Here is a 22,374-nt window from a genome sequence, read left to right on the forward strand (position 1 = left end):
CTGCCTTACAGAAACCTGGTTACAGCAGGATGAATATGTTAGTTTAAATGAGTCAACACCCCCGAGTCACACTGTCAGAATGCTCGAAGCACGGGTCGAGGAGGAGGATTAGCAGCAATCTTCCACTCCAGCTTATTAATTAATCAAAGACCCAGACAGAGCTTTCATTCATTTGAAAGCTTGACTCTTAGTCTTGTCCATCCAAATTGGAAGTCTCAAAAACCAGTTTTATTTGTTATTATCTATCGTCCACCTGGTCGTTACTGTGAGTTTCTTTGTGATTTTTCAGACCTTTTGTCTGACTTAGTGCTTAGCTCAGATAAGATAATTATAGTGGGTGATTTTAACATCCACATAGATGCTGAGAATGACAGCCTCAACACTGCATTTAATCTATTATTAGACTCAGTTGGCTTCGCTCAAAATGTAAATGAGCCCACCCACCACCTTAGCCACACTTTAGATCTTGTTCTGACATATGGCATAGAAATTGAAGACTTAACAGTATTCCCTGAAAACCCCCTTCTGTCTGATCATTTCTTAATAACATTTACTTTAATGGACTACCCAGCAGTGGGGAATAAGTTTCATCACAGTAGAAGTCTTTCTGAAAGCGCTGTAACTAGGTTTAAGGATATGATTCCTTCTTTATGTTCAATGCCATATACCAACACAGTGCAGAGTAGCTACCTAAACTCTGTGAGTGAAGGAGAGGAAATGGCGTCTCACTAATTTCGAAGATTTTCATTTAGCCTGGAAAAAGTCTGTTGTTCTATAAAAAAAAGCCCTCCATAAAGCTAGGACATCTTACTATTCATCACTAATTGAAGAAAATAAGAACAACCCCAGGTTTCTTTTCAGCACTGTCACCAGGCTGACAGAGTCAGAGCTCTATTGAGCCGAGTATTCCTTTAACTTTAACTAGTAATGACTTCATGACTTTCTTTGCAAATAAAATTTTAACTATTAGAGAAAAAATTATTCATAACCATCCCAAAGACATATCTTTATGTTCGGCTGCTTTCAGTAATGCTGGTATTTGGTTAGACTCTTTCTCTCCGATTGTTCTGTCTGAGTTACTTTCATAAGTCACTTCCTTCAAACCATCAACATGTCTATTAGACCCCATTCCTACCAGGCTGCTCAAGGAAGCCCTACCGTTAATTAATGTTTCGATCTTAAATATGATCAATCTATCTTTATTAGTTGGCTATGTACCACAGGCTTTTAAGGTGGCAGTAATTAAACCATTACTTAAAAGCCATCACTTGACCCAGCTATCTTAGCTAATTATAGGCCAATCTCTAACCTTCCTTTTCTCTCAAAAATTCTTGAAAGGGTAGTTGTAAAACAGCTAACTGATCATCTGCAGAGGAATGGTCTATTTGAAGAGTTTCAGTCAGGTTTCACAATTCATCATAGTACAGAAACAGCATTAGTGAAGGTTACAAATGATCTTCTTATGGCCTCAGACAGTGGACTCATCTCTGTGCTTGTCCTGTTAGACCTCAGTGCTGCTTTTGATACTGCTGACCATAAAATTTTATTACAGAGATTAGAGCATGCCATAGGTATTAAAGGCACTGCGCTGCGGTGGTTTGAATCATATTTATCTAATAGATTACAATTTGTTCATGTAAATGGGGAGTCTTCTTCACAGACTAAAGTTAGTTATGGAGTTCCACAAGGTTCTGTGCTAGGACCAATTTTATTCACTTTATACATGCTTCCCTTAGGCAGTATTATTAGACGGTATTGCTTAAATTTTCATTGTTACGCAGATGATACCCAGCTTTATCTATCCATGAAGCCAGAGGACACACACCAATTAGTTAAACTGCAGGCATGTCTTACAGACATAAAGACATGGATGACCTCTAATTTCCTGCTTTTAAATTCAGATAAAACTGAAGTTATTGTACTTGGCCCCACAAATCTTAGAAACATGGTGTCTAACCAGATCCTTACTCTGGATGGCATTACCCTGACCTCTAGTAATACTGTGAGAAATCTTGGAGTCATTTTTGATCAGGATATGTCCTTCAATGCGCATATTAAGCAAATATATAGGACTGCTTTTTTGCATTTGCGCAATATCTCTAAAATTAGAAAGGTCTTGTCTCAGAGTGATGCTGAAAAGCTAATTCATGCATTTATTTCTTCTAGGCTGGACTATTGTAATTCATTATTATCAGGTTGTCTTAAAAGTTCCCTGAAAAGCCTTCAGTTAATTCAAAATGCTGCAAGAGTACTGAGAGGAGAGAGCATATTTCACCCATATTGGCTTCTTCATTGGTTCCCTGTTAATTCCAGAATAGAATTTAAAATTCTTCTTCTTACTTATAAGGTTTTGAATAATCAGGTCCCATCTTATCTTAGGGACCTCATAGTACCATATCACCCCAATAGAGCACTTTGCTCTCAGACTGCAGGCTTACTTGTAGTTCCTAGGGTTTGTAAGAGTACAGCCCCTGGCAATAATTATGGAATCACCGGCCTCTGAGGATGTTCATTCAGTTGTTTAATTTTGTAGAAAAAAAGCAGATCACAGACATGACACAAAACTAAAGTCATTTCAAATGGCAACTTCCTGGCTTTAAGAAACACTATAAGAAATCAGGAAAAATAATTGTGGCAGTCAGTGACGGTTACTTTTTTAGACCAAGCAGAGGGAAAAAAATATGGACTCACTCAATTCTGAGGAATAAATTATGGAATCACCCTGTAAATTTTCATCCCAAAACCAACACCTGCATCAAATCAGATCTGCTTGTTAGTCTGCATCTAAAAAGGAGTGATCACACCTTGGAGAGCTGTTGCACCAAGTGGACTGACATGAATCATGGCTCCAACACGAGAGATGTTAATTGAAACAAAGGAGAGGATCATCACCAAGTGGACTGACATGAATCATGGCTCCAACACGAGAGATGTCAATTGAAACAAAGGAGAGGATTATCAAACTCGTAAAAGAGGATAAATCATCACGCAATGTTGCAAAAGATGTTGGTTGTCCAGTCAGCTGTGTCTAAACTCTTGACCAAATACAAACAACATGGGAACATTGTTAAAGGCAAACATACTGGTAGACCAAGGAAGACATCAGAGCGTCAAGACAGAAAACTTAAAGCAATATGTCGCAAAAATCGAAAATGCACAACAAAACAATTGAGGAACAAATGGGAGGAAACTGGAGTCAACGTCTGTGACCGAACTGTAAGAAACCGCCTAAAGGAAATGGGATTTACATACAGAAAAGCTAAACGAAAGCCATCATTAACACCTAAACAGAAAAAAACAAGGTTACAATGGGCTAAGGAAAAACAATCATGGACTGTGGATGACTGGATGAAAGTCAGTGATGAATCTCGAATCTGCATTGGGCAAGGTGATGATGCTGGAACTTTTGTTTGGTGCCGTTCCAATGAGATTTATAAAGATGGCTGCCTGAAGAGAACATGTAAATTTCCACAGTCATTGATGATATGGGGCTGCATGTCAGGTAAAGGCACTGGGGAGATGGCTGTCATTACATCATCAATAAATGCACAAGTTTACGTTGATATTTTGGACACTTTTCTTATCCCATCAATTAAAAGGATGTTGGGGGATGATGAAATCATTTTTCAAGATGATAATGCATCTTGCCATAGAGCAAAAACTGTGAAAACATTCCTTGCAAAAAGATACATAGGGTCAATGTCATGACCTGCAAATAGTCCGGATCTTAATCCAATTGAAAATCTTTGGTGGAAGTTGAAGAAAATGGTCCATGACAAGGCTCCAACCTGCAAAGCTGATCTGGCAACAGCAATCAGAGAAAGTTAGAGCCAGATTGATGAAGAGTAATGTTTGTCACTTATTAAGTCCATGCCTCAGAGACTGCAAGCTGTTATAAAAGCCAGAGGTGGTGCAACAAAATACTAGTGATGTGTTGGAGCGTTCTTTTGTTTTTCATGATTCCATAACTTTTTCCTCAGAATTGAGTGATTCCATATTTTTTTTCCCTCTGCTTGGTCTAAAAAAGTAACCGTTACTGACTGCCACAATTTTTTTCCTGATTTCTTATACTGTTTCTTAAAGCCAGAAAGTTGCCATTTGAAATGACTTTAGTTTTGTGTCATGTCTGTGATCTGTTTTTTTCTACAAAATTAAACAACTGAATGAACATCCTCCGAGGCCGGTGATTCCATAATTTTTGCCAGGGGTTGTAGAATGGGAGGCAGAGCCTTCAGCTTTCAGGCTCCTCTCCTGTGGAACCAGCTCCCAATTCGGATTAGGGAGACAGACACCCTCTCTACTTTTAAGATTAAGCTTAAAACTTTCCTTTGTGCTAAAGTTTATAGTTAGGGTTGGATCAGGTGACCCTGAACCATCCGTTAGTTATGCTGCTGTACACTTAGACTGCTGGGGGGTTCCCATGATGCATTGAGTGTTTCTTTTTATTCACCTCTTTTTGCTCTGTATGCACCACTCTGCATTTAATCATTTGTGATTGATCTCTGCTCTCTTCCACTGCATGTCGTTTTCCTGACTCTCTCCCCTCAGCCCCAACCAGTCCCAGCAGAAGACTGCCCCTCCCTGATCTGCTGGAGGTTTCTTCCTGTTAAAAGGGAGGTTTCCTTCCCACTGTCGCCAAGTGCTTGCTGGTAGGGGGTCGTTTTGACCGTTGGGGTTTTTCTGTAATTATTGTATGGCTTTTGCCTTACAATATAAAGCGCCTTGGGGCGACTGTTTGTTGTGATTTGGCTCTATATAAATAAAATTGATTTGATTTTTTTTTTTTTTTTAATTTGATTTGACTTCAGGACAAATCTGTGAATGTCCTTGAGTGGCCCAGCCAGAGTTCAGACCTGAATCCCATTGAACATCTCTGGAGAGATCTGAAAATGGCTGTGCACCGACGCTCCCCATCCAACCTGATGGAGCTTGAGAGGTGCTGCAAAGAGGAATGGGCAAAACTGGCCAAAGATAGGTGTGCCAAGCTTGTGGCACCATATTCAAGAAGACTTGAGGCTGTAATTGCTGCCAAAGGTGCATCAACAAAGTATTGAGCAAAGGGTGTGAATACTTAGGTACATGTGATTTCTTAGTTGTGGGTAGCCACTGTAGCCTCTTTCTACTAAATCCTACTTAGTCTGCACTGTTGGCTAGGTTCTGTTAATCCCAGCTCTTAATTATTTTTACTGGTAAGAGTGTTTGAAGCCCTACCCTTTTCTGGAGTTGTGAGATAATGCATAAATCGTTTACATAGGTGTTATGAAAGGGTGAAAATTGGAGAGAACAGTGCATATTCCAGGAATCTCCTGCCCTTATTGACCAAGGGCAAGACAGGTTTTTCTCCACAGCCATCACAGTTGTACTGATGCTGATACCCAAGTCCTACTTACATTGCTGGGAGCTGCAGGGGTCTTGAGTGTGGGCATTGTTCCAGAGGCAAATCATGATGCATGCACTGTTTTTTTCCTAACACTTTTTACAGTTGCATTTATACATTGGTTCCACACAGAGCATTTTGCTGAGTAAAATTTACTCTGCCAGGATAATATTTGGTACCAGCCGAAATAAAGTAAAATACACTCTATTATAGAGTGAAATCAGCTCTACTGTCAAATCAAGTGTTTCTACTCCAGTAAGAGTAGATTTAGCACTGTGATAGAGTATATTTAACTCTGTTTAGATTGGGACCAAATGTTATACCAGCAAAGCAAATTTTACTCTGCAAAATTTACTGTGCAGGAGCTTCTATGCAAGGTACTGAACAGTGCACCAGGAGCAATTTGGGCCTCAGTGTCTTGCTCAAAGACACTGATGCATGGACAGACAGTCCATCTGACTACATGGTCGACAGTATGCATGAGCGGGAAACAACACAAGTTACATCAGTTAATAGGTCACATTTATTTTTGAAACTTGCTACTGCCACATGCAAAAAGAAGGTAAATTTATTTCATTGGTGCATTATTTATTGATTTATAATGCATGCTTGCATTTGCAAGTTAATTTGCTTTTCTGTGTGTGATGCCTGGGTGCATTCTCTCTTTCTCACACATGCTTCTTGTTGAAATTTTTTCTTTATTGGAACAAGCAGTAGTGAAAACTTATCTGAGCAGAGCAAGAGAGTGAAGTGACAATCAAGGCAGGGGAGTGTGTTCTCAGCCCATCTCTCACCTTGGCATGAAAAGTCAAAAAATACTATCTGAGCATTCAGACCAATTCAGATTTTCAAAATTGTGATTTGAATCACATTTCAATCCATTTACAAATGAAGCTTGAAATTGCTTTGGGAAAAAAAAATGAATTCTGACTGTCCAGACTTACAGTATTGAATCAGATTCAAATCACATATGCGCATAAATCAAACTCTATTGGCAGTCTGAACAAGGCTTAAGATCTAGCATGTCGTCCTCATTCAGATCTTGTTTTACAGCGGTTGACATCCAGTTTAATTTTGCATTACCCCTACCTTCTGCTCTGGAGTGTGGATTTAGATTGTGCCATCTTGTGACCATAGATGGTAATGCAATATTTTTTGATATGTCACTTTGAAATATAAGTCACAGGTCTGAAAATGTTCACAGTCTAGGAAATAAGGTATGCTGTTCAGGAATCATTCACAGTTCATCAATATCTTCAGAGGTCAAAGGTCAGGTGCTGTGTGTCTTGTGACGCAGTTCCAATTGAGCAGGACTTAACTTTAGAAATGACTTGGAAATTTATTAGTAGTTCAATATCAGAGTTCATACTTTTCTGGGAAAGCAGTTCTTGGAAATAGTTCTTGTTACTAGTTCTTGGAGCCAGTTTTAGTCATGCACAGTCACAAATGGGCACGGTGAGAACTGGATGTCACAGAATATGAAAGAACCTAACTGAAGCGTGGCAGAGCTACGCGCTCTGTAGCTGAGAGCCGGAGAGTTCCAAAGTGACATTGTGCAGAATGTGGCATGAGAGCCAGAAACGTGTAACAAGGAAGCCGTGCAGGAGAGTGTCTGGAAACATCAACGAGCTCTAATATGGAAATTAAAGTTGGCCAGGTTACCTTGGAAGGAGCAGCGGAGAGCTCAGACGTCAGAACACATAGAAGCGGCAGGAAAGACAAGGTCAAGGTCATGGAAGCTTCACGATCAGAATGCAATGCAAGAATCTGGCAGTCAGTGAGCTGAAAGTCTGGGTTTAAGTAACCCGCTGCTGATGAGCCGCTGATGAATGTCAGGTGTGTGTCGATGATGAGCAGCAGGTGTTCCTTGGCTCAGAGTGTGCCATCTGGGGGAAAACTAACAAACTATACACAAGGTTAAAAACAGGCAGGAAAGGGAGGTAGACAGCCGACAACAGTACTTTTCTGATCAGCGGGTGACACATTTTCTATCAAAAGTGGACCAGGCTGATCATGTCACGGATTACTTTGAGACTTTTGCAGAAAATCTAGGTAATTGCACTGAATGTTTCCTAACGAAGGATGACACTGAGAGGCTTCTTTATTGGACAGCAGCCCCTCAGTCCATATTGACGTAAAAGTCACTTGAGTGCAGAACGTGACACGGCTATTTCAGCAGCTACATGGCAGCACTGTGTCTTGATGGTTCCTGGGTTGTCAATTTTCTCTCAGCTGAGGGTGACAGGTTGGGTCTTTGCCCAGACTTTGTGTATATGCTTGCGCCTCATAATAATTAGTATGTTCACACAGTTGTTTTCAACTGTTCTGCAATTATTTACCAATGGCAGGGCTGGTATGATCTAAACAATAAAAATCATCAAGAATTATTTTTTCTTTTTTTTTTTAGAAATCAGTTCTTTAAACACCAGCGAAATATGAAATCAGTAGCATTAATTAATGGTTGTTGTATGTGCATCTTTATGCTTTAGCATACATCAGTAAAGATTATAACTAATACTATTATTTGTATAGTCTCATTTAGAAGAGTGAAATAAATAAAAATGGAAAAAAGTCAATTTAAATCCAAAAAAAAGAGGACTTTTTAGAATTTTTTTTTTTTTTTTTTTTTTTTTTTACCAGCTGTGAACAATGGATCCAGGAGATATTCCTGACGTGTAAATCTATATTCCTCTTTCTCAGATATGCACAGATCTCCTTGGACTTTCCCATTGTGCTCTGTCAAACAAAGATTTTTTTTTATGTTGTATAGAGAAGCTATACCAACGTGTTCTGTCAGGTTTCAGTTTTGTGTTAATTGTTGCTCCTGCATAAGAAGTGCCCTTTGCTTTGTGTGAACTTATAAGTGTGGTTTGTGTGCATGCAGGCTTTATGTAAGTATGGTAATGAGTGTAGCCTTTCTGCAGCACACCAGACTGTCATTGTTTCTTTTGTGCTGGCAGCATGAATCATTTACAGCCACACTGAAGATAACAGAGCTGCAGATTTAAACTGGATGGACGTGTTACGATGGCTGCCTGATTCAGTGTCTGTCTTACGTATATCAATGTTTTCAAGGTCTGTGTTCTGTGTATTTGTTTTCTGAGTTTTGTCAGGTAAGAAAAGTGGATTTAATTCACCTCAACGGAATAGTTCAATCTGAAGTCTTTGTTTTCACTCATGTTCTTTATTTGTTCAGGCACCCTGTTTTCAAATCAAAATGAACTTCATCGTCAGTGATAGATGTGCAGTCATTGTAACTAGGAAGAGTGAGCAAGTTGAAGGGTACTCATTAGATAGAGGTGTATGGCATCAGATTGGTGGTAAAAATGCGTTCGGGTGTATTACAACCCCTGGCAAAAATTATGGAATCACCGGCCTCGGAGGATGTTCATTCAGTTGTTTAATTTTGTAGAAAAAAAACAGATCACAGACATGACACAAAACTAAAGTCATTTCAAATGGCAACTTTCTGGCTTTAAGAAACACTATAAGAAATCAAGAAAAAAAGATTGTGGCAGTCAGTAACGGTTACTTTTTAGACCAAGCAGAGGAAAAAAATATGGAATCACTCAATTCTGAGGAAAAAATTATGGAATCACCCTGTAAATTTTCATCCCCAAAACTAACACCTGCATCATATCAGATCTGCTCATTAGTCTGCATCTAAAAAGGAGTGAACACACCTTGGAGAGCTGTTGCACCAAGTGGACTGACATGAATCATGGCTCCAACACGAGAGATGTCAATTGAAACAAAGGAGAGGATTATCAAACTCTTAAAAGAGAGTAAATCATTTCTGCTCTCTCACTCAAAACTTATGGCACTGTGAGGGGAGGGTTTTGGCACTACGTATTCCTCCTCACTCACAGCACCTTTTTCCTTACTCAAGGATCAGTTTCCACTGAGTGCGCGCACCCGCAAAGATAATTTGCAGTTAATATCTGTGAAATAATATGATATACCCGAATGCATGTTTTATGTGACACTCGTTTTGGTACCAATCTTACACCATAGAGCTGGAATGAGGCATTGCCAAGGTGGTGACATTTGGTTTGGAGTTGTCGTCCCCCCCCGAACTGAAAAACTGTTTCAGAAAACTTATGATTGATGTCATGCAGGGTTTATCCAATACATATACATTTTATAATTAATCCCCACATGGCTTGAAAAGGCACTATAGAAAGATATACATCTTATTTTTTTTGACAATAATAAAATGAAAAAGTTAACTTTATTATTGTCAAGACTTAAAATATCTTGCAATGTTTTTTAAAAAAATCCCTTTGCTCCATCCTTTTATGTAGATCAGTTCAAAAAAAGTTCTACATGAAACCAGCTCCAACCATATATGTACTTCAAAAAAGGCCATTTTTTTTTCAAGAGCAAAATAGTATCATGGCCCTGCAGTTGACTGGTGTCCTCTCATGGGTGTACCCTACCTTACACTCTATGATTTGCTGGGATGATTTATTTTATTTTTAATACAGTTGCAAAAATTTCAATAACACTTTTTTCTTGTTGTCATTATGGGATGTTGTGAGTAGAAGGTTGAGGGGAAAAATGAATTTACTCCATTTTGTAATAAGGCTGTAACATAAATTTAGAAAAAGTGAAGCACTGTGAATACTTTCAGGATACACTGTAGGACCAGCCGAAAGAAACAATTAGTTTTTGACTAATCATGTTAGAAATCCAAAGAAAAGCAAGACCTCCTTGGCAGAGGGAATCTTTTTTTTTAAGGCACTGTAATTTGTTTGCTGAAGATGGACTCATTTCAGCATGAAATTACATCTGTGTGTCTACAGCTTCAGACTGCATTGTAGTGCCACACAGAAGAAATTTTGCCATAGCCACCAGAGGGAATTGTAGATTTAATTTTTTTAAGTCCTCTGTTGGTTTGTAGCTGCTCAGCTTCAGTGTGAGCACTGGCTGTTTTCAGGTCAGAAGGGAAGAAGATACATCGCTGTGGCAACAAATCCTAAGTACTAAGCGTGACCCTGTCATTGTTTTGATGGGTTTAGCTTTGTTTTTTGTTTGTTTGTTTTTGTAGGAGGTTCATGGAGACATGGACAGGATATCATGAGCTTGTGATTTAACAGAATCATTGTCTTCTATTGAGGTGTATGTGTATGTACAACCCCTGGCAAAAAGTATGGAACCACCGGCGTCAGAGGATGTTCATTCAGTTGTTTAATTTTGTAGAAAAAAGCAGATCACAGACATGACACAAAACTAAAGTCATTTCAAATGGCAACTTTCTGGCTTTAAGAAACACTATAAGAAATCACAAAAAAAAAATTGTGGCAGTCAGTAACGGTTACTTTTTTAGACCAAGCAGAGGGAAAAATGACTGTGGAAATTTACATGTTCTCTTCAGGCAGTCATCTTTATAAATCTCATTGGAACAGCACCAAACAAAAGTTCCAGCATCATCACCTTGCCCAATGCAGATTCGAGATTCATCCAGGGGTCCACGATTGCTTTTCCTTAGCCCATTGTAACCTTGTTTTTTTTCTGTGTAGGTGTTAATGATGGCTTTCGTTTAGCTTTTCTGTATGTAAATCCCATTTCCGTTAGGCGGTTTCTTATAGTTCGGTCACAGACGTTGACTCCAGTTTCCTCCCATTCGTTCATTTGTTTTGTTGTGCATTTTCGATTTTTGAGACATATTGCTTTAAGTTTTCTGTCTTGACACTTTGATGTCTTCCTTGGTCTACCAGTATGTTTGTCTTTAACAACCTTCCCATGTTGTTTGTATTTGGTCCAGAGTTTAGACACAGCTGACTGTGAACAACCAACGTCTTTTGCAACATTGCGTGATGATTTACCCTCTTTAAGAGTTTGATAATCCTCTCCTTTGTTTCAATTGACATCTCTCGTGTTGGAGCCATGATTCATGTCAGTCCACTTGGTGCAACAGCTCTCCAAGGTGTGATCACTCCTTTTTAGATGCAGACTAACGAGCAGATCTGATTTGATGCAGGTGTTAGTTTGGGGGATGAAAATTTACAGGGTGATTCCATAATTTATCCCTCAGAATTGAGTGATTCCATTTTTTTTTCCCTCTGCTTGGTGTAAAAAAGTAACCGTTACTGACTGCTACAATTATTTTTCCTGATTTCTTATAGTGTTTCTTAAAGCCAGAAAGTTGCCATTTGAAATTACTTTAGTTTTGTGTCATGTCTGTGATCTGCTTTTTTTCTACAAAATTAAACAACTGAATGAACATCCTCTGAGGCCGGTGATTCCATAATTTTTGCCAGGGGTTGTATATGTGTAAACACACACTATATATATATATAATATGAGGTCTATTAGAAAAGTATCCGACCTTATTATTTTTTTCAAAAACCATATGGATTTGAATCACGTGTGATTACATCAGACATGCTTGAACCCTCGTGGGCATGCGAGAGTTTTTTCACGCCTGTCGGTTACGTCATTCGCCTGTGGGCAGTCTTTGAGTGAGGAGTTGCCCACCCTCTCGTCGATTTTTTTTTCATTGTTTAGGAATGGCTCAGAGACTGCTGCTTTGTTTGAGCAAAATTTTTTCAAAACTGTAAGGCACAACTGAGTGGACACCATTCGATAAATTCAGCTGGTTTTCGGTAAAAATTTTAACAGCTGATGAGAGATTTTGGTCTGGTAGTGTCGCCGTTTCAAGTTGAAAACTTCCACATTTCAAGCTCTGTTGACCCAGTAAGTCATCAGAGAACAGAGAACTTTCAGAAGAAGTCGGCATGAGGAGTTTATTCGGACATTCCATTGTTAACGGACATTTTGTAATGAAAGAACGTGCGGGCAGAGTCGCATGTCGGGCCGGACCCGACCGCGGGGGGTCGCGACAGGAAAAACACCTCCGTGTTGGAAACCTTAACGGGCAAGTTGGAACATGCCCAAGCTGTTAAACAATTTCTCAGTTACTCACTTGTTGAAAGCCATCAAAAGCCACCTGAATTTTACAAATGGTTTTCAACACGGAGGTGTTTTTCCTGTCGCGGCACACACAGATTTGTCGAGTCGTCACGGAAACGACTCGGCGAATTTGCACACACGTCTTTCATTAAAAAGTGTCCTTAAACAGTGGAATGTCCGCATAAAGTCCTCATGCCGGCCTCTTCTGAATCTTCTCTGTTCTCTTACGACGTCCTGGGTGAATTAAGCCTTAAATTAGGATGTTTTCAGGTCGAAACAGGCCGACGATGGCGCCTGGAAGTGCTGCAGGACGTCCCGCTCCGTGGGAAGTCCTTACACCGACAGAAACACCCCATAATCTCTCATCAGCCGTTAAACCTTTCACCGAAAAACCAGCTTAATTCTCGAATAGTGTCCACTCGGATATTCCTCACAGGTCCAGAAAAAATTTTGATAAAGCAACGCGCGCCGTCTCGAGGAGCGTGTGAAACAAAGGAATTCAGCCAAGAGGGCGGGACCACATCTCACTCAAGGCTTGCCCACAGGGAAATGACGTCACCGACACGCGTGAAAAAACTCACGCATGCGCACGAGGGTTCAAGCATGATTGGTGTAATCGCACGTCATTCAAATCCATATAGTTTTTTAAAAAAAATAAAAAGGTAGGATAGTTTTCTAAGAGACCTCGTGTGTGTGTGTGTGTGTGTATGTATGTATGTATATATATATATATATATATATATATATATATATATATATATATAAATAAATATTGTGTGTGTAAAAACAGAATTTTAAAATTGGGTTTATGAATTGTCCACTCTTCTACTCACAGTCAAACATACCATCTATACTTTGTGGTCGAGATCCTGGGATAAGTGTTGATAACAGACTCACCAATATCCACTCAAGACCACATCTGCATTGTTGTCATCTTAATCTTCATTTAATAAATCCCTCTGATTGTTTTGTTTTCTGAGATAATATTCACACTCTGACCCCTCGAGCTGTCGCAGACTGTGTGTGTGCCAGTTGTAGCATTTTAATGAATGAGTCATCCAGCATCTGCCATGTTATTCACAGGTGAAACAGATTATGGAGGAAGCAGTTACCAGGAAATTTGTTCATGAAGACAGCAGCCATATCGTGTCCTTTTGTGGTGAGTAACCAAACATAAAAATGACTCACACAGCTTCTGCTCATTTAGAACCTCTTTATTTTGAACACGTTAGCAGCTTTTAAAGGGGTCCCACTGTGTGGATGTGTTTGTCTGCGTTCCAAAGTGAAATATGGTTGTGTGGTTTAATGTCAAACATCCTCAAAATCTCTGTGTTTGTCTGTTCATCTTGAAACTACACTGCTTTAAGCAAAAATTTAGGTTGGAAATCGTTTTCATCTTTTATGACATAGGTGAGACATGCCCACGGAGCCAGTCTGTGCTCTGTGTGACACCCTCACACAGTGTGTGGGAGAAAGACAAATATATGCCCCCTTTCTTATGAGGAAAGAGGCATGGCTTATTGTAGAGCTTTCCACTTAAAGCAGGGGTGGCCATCAGTGTACCATGAAGGGCCAAGTTAGCACATTACTTTCCTTGCAGGTGATCACCTCAGTGGCTTTACAGATGAACTCCTCCCCTTAAATTGTCTAGAAATCACTTGCTGAGGTGATGGATAGCAAGGTAAATCTACACCAATGTGGCCATTCAAGCTCACTCCTGATTTAAAATGACATAAAAACAGCTTCTTTCATCAAGACCTGTAAACATATTTTGCCTTATCATGATGATCTATGGCTGGATTTAGGGTGTGTCAAAATCCACTTTGCTCTTTATACAACCCCTGGCAATAATTATGGAATCACCGGCCTCGGAGGATGTTCATTCAGTTGTTTCATTTTGTAGAAAAAAAGCAGATCACAGACATGACACAAAAGTAAAGTCATTTCAAATGGCAACTTTCTGGCTTTAAGAAACACTATAAGAAATCAAGAAAGAAATTGTGGCAGTCAGTAATGGTTACTTTTTTAGACCAAGCAGAGGGAAAAAAATATGGACTCACTCAATTCTGAGGAATAAATTATGGAATCACCCTGTAAATTTTCATCCCCAAAACTAACACCTGCATCAAATCAGATCTGCTCGTTAGTCTGTATCTAAAAAGGAGTGAACACCTTGGAGAGCTGTTGCACCAAGTGGACTGACATGAATCATGGCTCCAACACGAGAGATGTCAATTGAAACAAAGGAGAGGATTATCAAACTTTTAAAAGAGGGTAAATCATCACGCAATGTTGCAAAAGATGTTGTTATTCACAGTCTGCTGTGTCTAAACTCTGGACCAAATACAAACAACATGGGAAGGTTGTTAAAGGCAAACATAGTGGTAGACCAAGGAAGACATCAAAGCGTCAAGACAGAAAACTTAAAGCAATATGTCTCAAAAATCAAAAATGCACAACAAAACAAATGAGGAACAAATGGGAGGAAACCGGAGTCAACATCTGTGACCAAACTGTAAGAAACCGCCTAAAGGAAATGGGATTTACATACAGAAAAGCCAAACGAAAGCCATCATTAACACCTAAACATAAAAAAACACTGTTACAGTAGGCTAAGGAAAAGCAATCGTGGACTGTGGATGACTGGATGAAAGTCATATTCAGTGATGAATCTCGAATCTGCATTGGGCAAGGTGATGATGCTGGAACTTTTGTTTGGTGCCATTCCAGTGAGATTTATAAACATGACTGCCTGAATAGAACATGTAAATTTCCACAGTCATTGGTGATATGGGGCTGCATGTCAGGTAAAGGCACTGGGGAGATGGCTGTCATTACATCATCAATAAATGCACAAGTTTACGTTGATATTTTGGACACTTTTCTTATCCCATCAATTGAAAGGATGTTTGGGGATGATGAAATCATTTTTCAAGATGATAATGCATCTTGCCATAGAGCAAAAACTGTGAAAACATTCCTTGCAAAAAGACACATAGGGTCAATGTCATGGCCTGCAAATAGTCTGGATCTTAATCCAATTGAAAATCTTTGGTGGAAGTTGAAGAAAATGGTCCATGACAAGGCTCCAACCTGCAAAGCTGATCTGGCAACAGCAATCAGAGAAAGTTGGAGCCAGATTGATGAAGAGTAATGTTTGTCACTTATTAAGTCCATGCCTCAGAGACTGCAAGCTGTTATAAAAGCCAGAGGTGGTGCAACAAAATACTAGTGATGTGTTGGAGCGGTCTTTTGTTTTTCATGATTCCATAATTTTTTCCTCATAATTGAGTGATTCCATATTTTTTTCCCTCTGCTTGGTCTAAAAAAGTAACCGTTGCTGACTGCCACAATTTTTTTCCTGATTTCTTATAGTGTTTCTTAAAGCCAGAAAGTTGCCATTTGAAATGACTTTAGTTTTGTGTCATGTCTGTGATCTGCTTTTTTTCTACAAAATTAAACAACTGAATGAACATCCACCGAGGCCGGTGATTCCATAATTTTTGCCAGGGGTTGTATTTCATATTACATGCTCTCTAAAGATTATTTAATGAAAAAAAATCATTACTTGAACAGCCAGTTTTCTTTAGACAAGTTAGAGAATTGATGCACAATCATTTCCAAGTTACTGAATACTTCTTGAGTTCATTTAAAGTGAAGTGCCTTTATTGTCATTGTATATTCATATATGCAAAGAAATTTGTCCTCTGCATTTAACCCATCACAATTACAGTTAGACACAATCCAACCACTAAGAGCAGTGGGCAGCCACAGTCCGGTGCACGGAGACCAACTCCAGATGTAGAGACACTGCCTTGGTCAGAGGCAGAGAATGGAACAGACCCTAAGTAAGCATGTTTTTGATTGTGCGAGGAAACCAGAGGAAACCCACGCAGACACGGTGAGAACTTGCAATCTCCACAGAGAAAGGGCGGGAAGCGATCCCGCAGCCTTCTTGCTGTGAGGCATTAGTGCTAACCACTAAGTCACCGCACCACCACAAGTATATCAGTTGTTAAGAAATACAAACAGTGTGGTACTGTTTAGTAAATCTGTCTGGAGTACACTCTACAAGATGGACACTGATGATGGAAGCCACCAAGACACCCATGGCAACTTTTAAGGAATTATAAGACTTCTGTGTCTGTAATTGGTAGAACTTTGCATGGTGCAACCTTTGTCTGTTCCATCACCAGTTATAGAGCTTCATTGTTTGATGAAATTATCCATTTTTAATCACACAAGTATACCAATGCAACAATTGGAAAAGATAAATGCATCTTGTTTTGCCTGAGTGGTGGGAACATGTTTCACTGATTCCAGTATGGTACTTATGTAGAAGCTGTACTCTCTTGTCTATATTGTGTTTCTGTTGTGGCCAGAGTACCCTTTAGCTGTCAGGGGAGTAAGGCCTTTTGACTATTATATAACACCTGAATAGAGCCTTGTCATTTGATTGGTGGTTTGTATGTCATGTGACATGGATTATTCGTACCATTTGCCATTGTGTTCCATTTACTGTACAATTTTGGTAATATTTAGTGTGCAATTTTGGTACTATATGTTTTGTGCTATTGTACGCCGCAACCACCAGGCGCGCTCACACTAGCGGTGATGGCACTTAGCTTAGAAACAAACATGGCAGGGTTTGTTTTGGTGATGGTCAACAATTTGAACAAGCTTATTATTATTATTATTATTATTATTATTATTATTCATCTTCTTCATCTTCTTCTTCATCATCGCTTTGAGCATCTGATGCAGATGGAAAAGCGCTGTATAAATGCAGTCCATTTACCATTTGTACAGATCAGTGGTTTCTGCCACTAGCCTTCCGTGTTTTGGCCAGACGCGTCGTTCCTATTGGACAGTGTGAAGCTACATCACAGCTCAGAGTGTCGAAAGTTCAAAAATCAACTTGAAAAGTAAAAGGAAAAAAAAAACAACTTACATTTGCATCCTGACAGTCCTCAGTGTACCCCTCTGATGCTTTATCAGTGTTCAACAAGTTCAGAGCAGCGCAGTGAACATGAATGAAGACGGAAGCTCTTTAAGATGTGCTCCTAAATGTGATGAGTGCACATGTTGCTCGTGCACACACCATCTCTCGCTCCATTTTGCGGACAAATGATCACAGGACAATTAGTTTTTTTCTTTTTGTTAATCAGATGACAGATCGTCTTCCTGAGGACTTGGTCAGCACCGGGTCCTGCTGCACAAGGAAGGATGACTGAGCAAGAGTTTCGGTGGGAAAGTGTCCATCATCCTCTTGTCATTCCATCGAGGCGTCAGGCTGAGCGCGTAAACACACAAACAGCAGTTCTGCGAAAGAAACTTCGCGCCCGTAACTCCTCCGACCTCTGTCCGGTTGAACTTGTTTTTCTTTTGTTCAATTTAAAAAAAAAAAAAAAATAAAAAAAAAAAATAAAGATTGGGTTGAACTTTGACCGCATCAGCCTGCCGACAAGCGGCAATGTGCGCTCCTGTCAGAAGCGTCACGTCAAAAGCCGAGCTAAAGCGACGCTTCTGACGCCTCTAAAAAGCAACACGTCTCACGCCTCTGACGCTTCCGACGCGTTAAAGGCCCAGTAATCTGCAATAATGAGCTTGAAATAGCACTGATCAAAATAATGAGGATAAAATCTATATCGGATTCCTGATCGGGAGGCAACGTCCGATTTCGATCAAGTCTGAAACCACGTGATCAGGCCCGATTTCCGATCACGTGATCGGATCGGGACATCCCTAATATAGAGTTCGTATTAGACTATTTGGAACCTCTTGACCTCAGAGGAGCATTGCACTTGTGCACATTCATTATTTGTATACTATTGCACAGCGACTTCTGCTGGCTTTGTCACACTTGAACAGTAAGAGTTACAACAGCTGGTGTTATAGTCAGTGAAGGTGAGAAACCAAAGATGAAGAACACAGGATTTTGCAAATGTCATTTTTCTAGTGGAGCTACTGAAATTCTTGGAGTGCTTAGTGCAGTCAGGGCCCATTCTGCAGCCACCTATGCAGAATAACAAAGTCAAACCATGGTATAATGCAGGGGTGGGAAGTTATTTTTGCAAAGGGCCAAATGAGAAACAGAAATTATTGTAGCGGGCTGGGCCAAAACGGTAAACTCAAGTCTGCACAATAATAATTTTACTCCTATATAAAAAGCAGTAAATAGCATTGTTTTGACAAACTACATGTTCTGATTAGGCAGTGAAAAAAGAGGTTACCTTAAAATGTAATTTATTCAATCAAATTTTCCAAGACAATAGTGAACAAAATGTGAAACATTTCTGCATCATTACATTTGTGATCATTTTCCGTCACATTGACGCTAAAATGCATTTTGAGTTTAATATACTGTTAAAACTGAAAATTACTGTTGGAACAAGGCGATTCTTAGCTTTCTAAAGACATCACATCAATTGTCATTGTAAACCAGATATTAAAGACAAGTCACAATGTCATTGTCACTGAACTGTGCGGGAAAAAAAGAGAAAAGTGTCCCAGTACACTGGTTCTTATCATGTCTTTGCATGACTACATTTGTATTTTCCACCACTTTCCACATTTTAGTGTTTTTCAGTTCTTTTTTCTTGTTCAATGAGAGAAATCTAGTCTCTGTTGATCTTTAACAAGTGTATCAAAGTCAGGCTGAATGTCTGAGGTGAAGATGTGAAGCACAGCCGACAGATGACCATCAGTGAGAGAGGACCTGGACCTGGATTCATTAAACCTCATCAGAATTCGACATTCGGCATCCACCTTTCTCGTTTTGGCATGAGCGGACAGTTTTGAGGAGCAGTGCACATTGGTTGGATTAATAATATCCGAGAACAAATAAAATAAAAATAAAAAAATGACAGGCTTCAAAATAAAAGCAGTGTTATTTTAGTTCAGTCTTAAAGACCCGGTCACACGACAACACAATGAAGGAGAAAAAGTCACAAATTGTCAGGAAAAGGTGGACGAATGATCCTGCACCTTTCCTATCACCAAAAAAGCTACGCACCAAAAGTGCATGAGTGTGAAAATGAAACATTCACGATTACGGCATGGAAAGTGGGTATAAATATTTTTTCTTTTTAAGTAGTTAATGGATTTCAGTTTACGGATAAATTACTGCAGGAAATCTTGATCGCAAAAATTATTTTTTAAATTTTTTTTGTTCAGTTTTGGCGTGGGGGGGTGGGGGTCATTACAGTTGATGAGGTGGGGAGGTGATCCGAGCAGCTCTCGCTTCTGGTGTCAAAAGCCCGACCACGCTGGGTGTGTTATGTCCAAATAACTCAATTTTAGTTTCATCAGTCCACAGCACCTTATTCCAAAATGAAGCTGGCTTGTCCAAATGTGCTTTAGCATACCTCAAGCAACTCTGGCGTGTACGCAGAAAAAGCTTCCTCTGCATTACAGCATCATACAGCATCTCTTTGTGCAAAGTGTGCTGTATAGTTGAACGATGCACAGAGACACTATCTGCAGCAAGATTATGTTGTAGGTCTTTGGAGCAGGTCTGTGGGTTGACTATGACTGTTCTCACCATCTGAGATTTTTCTTGGCCTGCCACTTCGGGCCTTAACTAGTACTGTGCCTGTGGTCTTCCATTTCCTCACTATGTTCCTCACAGTGGAAACTGACAGCTAAAATCTCTGAGATAGCTTTTTGTATCCTTCCCCTAAACCATGATGCTGAACAATCTTTATTTTCAGGCTATTTGAGAGGTGTTTAAGAGGCTCCCATGTTGCCACTCATTAGAAGAGATGCAAAGAGGGGAAACATTTGCAAATGGCCACTGAGCTTACTGAGCTTACCAAACCAATTTTGTGTTCCAATAATTAGTGCTAAATGTATTCAAATCAATAAAATGACAAGGGTGCACAAATTTATGTACCTGCCAGTGGCGGATGCTGGTCTTTCAAGGAGAGGAAGCTCAGTTTCGGCTTACATCATAAAATGTGTCGGTTTATTTATACGTAAATTCTACCCTCTTTTCCTTTTCAAGAAAATGATCTGTGACCCTGTCGTACCAACAAGGCGTCTTTTCCAGGGACTTGACTAGTGTCCTCTCAATGGCCAGCAGAGCTAGGCTGCTTTAACGGCCTTGGCCCATGGTGTTGCGGGTGTAAGACTTGAGCCGCTTTAAACAGGAGAAGCTCCTCTCTACACCTGCAGATGTAGCTCCAATCGTTGCCACTAATGACATTAGTTTGTACACCTGAGGCATTGCACTGTCCAACTCCATGTCTTTCAGAAACAGCAAGAAATCACATAGCTTTCCCCTGTTGCCCTGCAAGTCCTGGTTTGAATATAGGACTTGAAGTTCAGACCTCAGTCTCCCTGAATCAAAGAACTGGCCAAAACTTTTCAGGACACTCTGAAATGCCTCCTCTGGAAACACTTGTCTCATCTCATCAAATTTCCCTGGATTGACCAGTTCCAAGAAGCGCAGACTTCCCAAATTTGCAAAATGCCGAGGTAGCTGCTCTGTGAGATCGTCTAGGATGGCCATGTACAGATTTCTGTAGCGCTCCTTGGGATCCTGTAGTTGTGACAGATGGCATTTTCTCATGGGCTCAGTTTGTGGGTCTGATGTGAGATCTGCTGCTTTGGCATAAACAGCTTGGAAAGCCCCCTCTGACCTCTTCTCTTTGACAAAAGCAAGAAGAGACTCAATTCTTTTCTTGCAGTACAGAACATCCATAGCTCTCTGCTGGACAATGTCAAACACCACATCAGTCTCAGAAGATTTGTTCATATGTGTACAACATGAACACAAACTCAAAATCCTCCAGTTTCATCAGAAGGCCTTTGGCACAGTCTAATGTGTCGTCATCCATGGATTTATCTGTAGTGATCATCTCAAAAGTTCGCAGGAGGGCATCATAATTGTTTGCCACAGTGCTCACTATCCGTTATGTGAAATTCCATCGAGTAGGAGCATTTCTGGGCAACCTTGAGCAGCCTGCAGACTCAAGAAAAGACATCCTCTTTGTGGATTTTGAGAAAAATGTGGCAAACACAGAGAGTGATGCAAAAAATATTCTGCACTCAGATAAGCATTTAGCCCCCTGAGACAGAACCAGATTCAGTCTGTGTGCATAGCAATGCACAAACGTTGCACTGGGGGCTATTGCTTTAACTTTGGCCTACAAACCATTGAGAGCTGAAGCCATGACAGCAGCCATGGCTTCTTCGTAAGGAAGACTATCAAATGGCTTCGCCAAAATCTGGTCCACAACATTCAAATTGTCTGCCATTATGTGCAGCTTGGCGCGAGGCTAGTGTGAAGTGTGTCCGCCTGTGAGTGCTTTGTGACGGTGGAGGGGCTCAGCAGCACCCGCTGCTCGGTAGGGACAGAAACTGCGATAGAAGTCAAAAAGAGTGATAGAAATCAGTATCCAAACACAAGCAGCGACAAAAAAAACCCCACCAGAAATAGAAGCTCGATTTGTCGCTAGTCGTTTTTAATGCCGCGTTCACACCGGGCGCGATCAGACACTACAAATTTGCGTGGGTCGCCAGGCGACGGACGCGCCTCCTTCGCCCGGAGTGTGTCGCTCTGCTTTTGCTGCGAAAATTCACCCCGGTACGTCATCAAATAGGAGGAGCTTCCATTCCGCTCGCCGGCTCCGGTTTTCAGTCAAGTTAACATGACAGACCTTGATCACACGGAGCAAGTTGTTGTGGAAAGCTCCCAATACAGGGAGTATTTGCTGCAGGAGCTGCGTCTGGATGATGGCTGCTTTCAGCGGTCTTTCCTTCTCTGCGGGACCCATGCAGCTTGAGGACCTCCTGTCCCGTTCACGCGCGCACATGTAAACAATTTTTTTTAAAAAGAAACTCTGCTGCTTGCTGTGGACTGCAGCTTGCTCTTCCCCCCAAAAAACTCTGTCATAATTGTATTTATGCACGTAAAAGAAAAAGAAACTCCACTCCCGCTGCTGTGGGGCTGCTGCTCGCTCCAAAAACTCTGTCATGATTGTGAAATTAAGGACAAAAGAGACATAAGTCCTGCTCACAGGCTGCTACAAGATACAGGACATTTTCACATCCTCAGTCAAACTCCAGACATCTCCACG

The 22,374-nt window shown here is 40.3% G+C and overlaps 1 protein-coding gene across 2 annotated transcripts in view; it reads left to right on the forward strand.

Annotated features, from left to right (window-relative positions):
* The window catches only part of sgsm1a (small G protein signaling modulator 1a), a 153,355-nt gene that overhangs the window by 31,456 nt on the left and 99,525 nt on the right, over positions 1 to 22,374 (forward strand). Inside the window, exon 3 of one of the 2 annotated variants that reach the window (XM_034170256.1) lies at positions 13,376 to 13,451. The exons of the other annotated variant lie outside the window; for it this stretch is intronic. Within the exon in view, the coding sequence (XP_034026147.1) occupies positions 13,376 to 13,451 (76 nt within the window). The remainder of the gene's footprint in view (positions 1 to 13,375; positions 13,452 to 22,374) is intronic. 2 annotated transcript variants of the gene reach the window in all.

Source organism: Thalassophryne amazonica, chromosome 5 (assembly GCF_902500255.1).
Source record: "Thalassophryne amazonica chromosome 5, fThaAma1.1, whole genome shotgun sequence".
Classification (NCBI taxonomy): Eukaryota; Metazoa; Chordata; class Actinopteri; order Batrachoidiformes; family Batrachoididae; genus Thalassophryne; species Thalassophryne amazonica.